The sequence below is a fragment of the Pteropus alecto genome, unplaced genomic scaffold (genome assembly GCF_000325575.1).
Source record: "Pteropus alecto unplaced genomic scaffold, ASM32557v1 scaffold194, whole genome shotgun sequence".
NCBI classification, from domain to species: Eukaryota; Metazoa; Chordata; class Mammalia; order Chiroptera; family Pteropodidae; genus Pteropus; species Pteropus alecto.
In genome coordinates, this window is record NW_006436281.1 from 1,773,874 (window position 1) to 1,776,289 (window position 2,416).

The following is a 2,416-nucleotide window of genomic DNA, read 5'->3' on the forward strand; positions in this document are numbered from 1 at the left end:
TTTTTTTCTGAGGTTCTCAGGTTCAGAAGTTGCAGTGGGATTTGGGGAGCAGGAATAGAGGGAGGGTGCCTGACCCCTTTCGTGCCTCCCCCAGCTGCAGAAGTTCACCCCCGTGGAACGCGGCCGCTCTCAGAGATACCTGGCCAGTTCTGGGGGCTGGGGACCCATCAAAGGTGAGCCTGGGACTCCACATCTCCCCCTCGCCTGCCCCGGAGTCCGCTGGGGTGGTACTGAGGGCAGCAAATAGGCCCCGGAGCTCCGAGCAGCTTCAGGCCCCTCACAGCCCTCCACACCCATGCCCGCTCTCACAGAATACAGCTCCGACCACCAGGCGGCAGACATGGCCGAAATAGACGCCCGTCTGAAGGCCTTGCAGGAATACATGAACCGACTGGACACGCGGTCGTGACCTTGGAGAGGGAGCACTGCCCCTCCATCCCCTACCCACCTTTGGATTTGGGTGGGGGCGGGGCTGGCATGCTTCCAGCCCCGCCCCTTCTGGTGCTCTGGGGTCTCAGGTGTGTGAGGCCCTGGCCCCTCCCGCTCTCCCAGGCATTGCGTGCTGGGAGGGTCTGTGTATTTTGTAAATAAATATATTTGCCCTTGGAATCCCTCAGGTGATGACTGAAGAGTGGGGGTGAAGGGGGAGGATGTGAGAATTGGGGGAGACTGTAGTTGGCACCTGTGTGCATTTCCGGGCATGTTGGTGATTGGGGGACAGGTTGGGGTTCAGGCTTAAGAAAAACTCCCATACTCTAAAGCAGTGTAAGGGGGGAACTGTGGGGTAGTAGTGAGCAGCCTGTCCCCAGAGGGGTCCGAGTCGAGATTCTGCACAGGAAGTCTCTGGCTATATGGTGGAGAGGGGTGTCTCACAGCATGGTTCGCTGCCTAGGAGGACCCTGAAGCTGCTGTCGGTGACATCTGGGCTGGCTTGGTACCGATTCCTGTGTTCCGACCTGAGACCTCTGGGTTCTGAGCTGTGACATTGCTTCTGAGCTGGGATGTCTGGGGTCTTGGTTCAGAGTCAAGGCCTCTGGGTTCTGAGCACCAGCTGGAACAGCGCTGGGAGGCGGGGTACAGCCGGGGTCTCGGTGGGAGGAAGGTTTGCGGCGGGCGGGACGCGGGAGCCTAGTCGGAGTTGACCTTTATTGGGGGGTATGGGTTTCTGACGGGGTGCAGATAGGGCCTCACGTGCGGTGTCGTGGCCACGTCTGGATGATTTCAAACAGCCGATCTCCTGGCGAGAGCATCTGCTGCATGTTCCGGTGTCCTTTGACCTCATCGTTGGGGTGCAGGATGCCTTTAGCCACACCACCAGCCAGCAGACTCTCGGCCGCCATGATTGCCCAGGGTGGGGGTGTCCACTCTGGGTGGGGCTGAGGCAGGTGTTGAGTGAGGGCTTCCTCAGAGGGCAGGGGAAGTATGGGGCAGTAGTCCCAACTGTGTCCTCCCAGCTGGCCTGCCAGGGCCCAGATCCCGCTCTGCTGTTCCCTAGCACTGACTTAACTGCTCTGTGCCTCAGTTTCCTCATCTGTGAAAGGAGAGACTAGTGGTCCCTGCCACAGGGATATGGGATCATATGCTTTATATAAAGCCTGGTATGGCAAATGCCAGCTGTCATCGTGATTGCTCATTCTCCCTTTCCCCTAGGCCTTTGGGTCCTACCCACAGCAATGCTATTACCAAGCACTGCTTGGTGCCATGGGCTGGCAGAGGAACTTTCCTATAGATGAAGTAATCCTCATCCGAACTGTGTGGTTGAAATGGTTATTACCCGAGCGGGGAAACGAAACTCGGAAAAGCAGAGTCATTTGCGCGAGGTCACAGAGCTTGTAGGTGGCAGTCTCCCAATGACCACACAGCGTTCTGTGCTGTCCCCGAGGCCCGTGTCAGCTCCCGATCCTGACTGGCTGGACAGTCCTTCACCCATGGTGTTGCCCATGAAGGTGATGCCGATGGATTTGAGGTTCCAGCTTGTCCCTGAGTGGTCCCCCTTGCCGGTCCAGCCCCGGTCGTCATACACGATCCCGTCTTCTCTGATCAGGAAGCGGTGGGGGTGGGGGGAGCGGGAGGGTGATGAGTGAGGGAGAGCCTCCCGGGAGAGGACCCCTCCCCCTCCTCCACGCACCCCTGCCTTTGTTCCTGTCACACGCAGTGTCCTCACACCCTCCGTGTCCCCTGTTCTCCCTCAACAACTGCAATGACAGTGGCCCCTGCCGTTCCAAGCACAGCTCTATATCACCTTCTTCGTCCTCGCAGCGACCCTGCCCCCATCCTATAGCTAGAGAATCAGAGAGGTGGAGTGTTTCCGAGACGCTTTGGAAGAAGAGTCGGAGACTGGAAATGTGTTATTTACGTGGATGAGGGAGAGGAGGAATGGCCATGCTAGCATCCCCCACCCCTGTCTCCATGGCCT

At 58.5% G+C, this 2,416-nt stretch overlaps 2 protein-coding genes across 2 annotated transcripts in view; one reads left to right on the forward strand and one right to left on the reverse strand.

The window, feature by feature from the left end:
• The window catches only part of CCDC61 (coiled-coil domain containing 61), an 18,183-nt gene extending 17,574 nt beyond the window's left edge, over nucleotides 1–609 (forward strand). The window contains exons 12-13 of the mRNA XM_015589279.2: nucleotides 95–173; nucleotides 312–609. Of these exons, the coding sequence (XP_015444765.2) occupies nucleotides 95–173; nucleotides 312–409 (177 nt within the window). The 3' untranslated portion in view covers nucleotides 410–609. The remainder of the gene's footprint in view (nucleotides 1–94; nucleotides 174–311) is intronic.
• Nucleotides 610–1,187: 578 nt separating this feature from the next.
• Nucleotides 1,188–2,416, reverse strand: part of PGLYRP1 (peptidoglycan recognition protein 1) — a 2,580-nt gene continuing 1,351 nt past the window's right edge. Inside the window, exons 2-3 of the mRNA XM_025046715.1 lie at nucleotides 1,927–2,178; nucleotides 1,188–1,366 (exon numbers count right to left, since the gene is read on the reverse strand). Coding sequence (XP_024902483.1) covers nucleotides 1,188–1,366; nucleotides 1,927–2,178 — 431 coding nt within the window. The remainder of the gene's footprint in view (nucleotides 1,367–1,926; nucleotides 2,179–2,416) is intronic.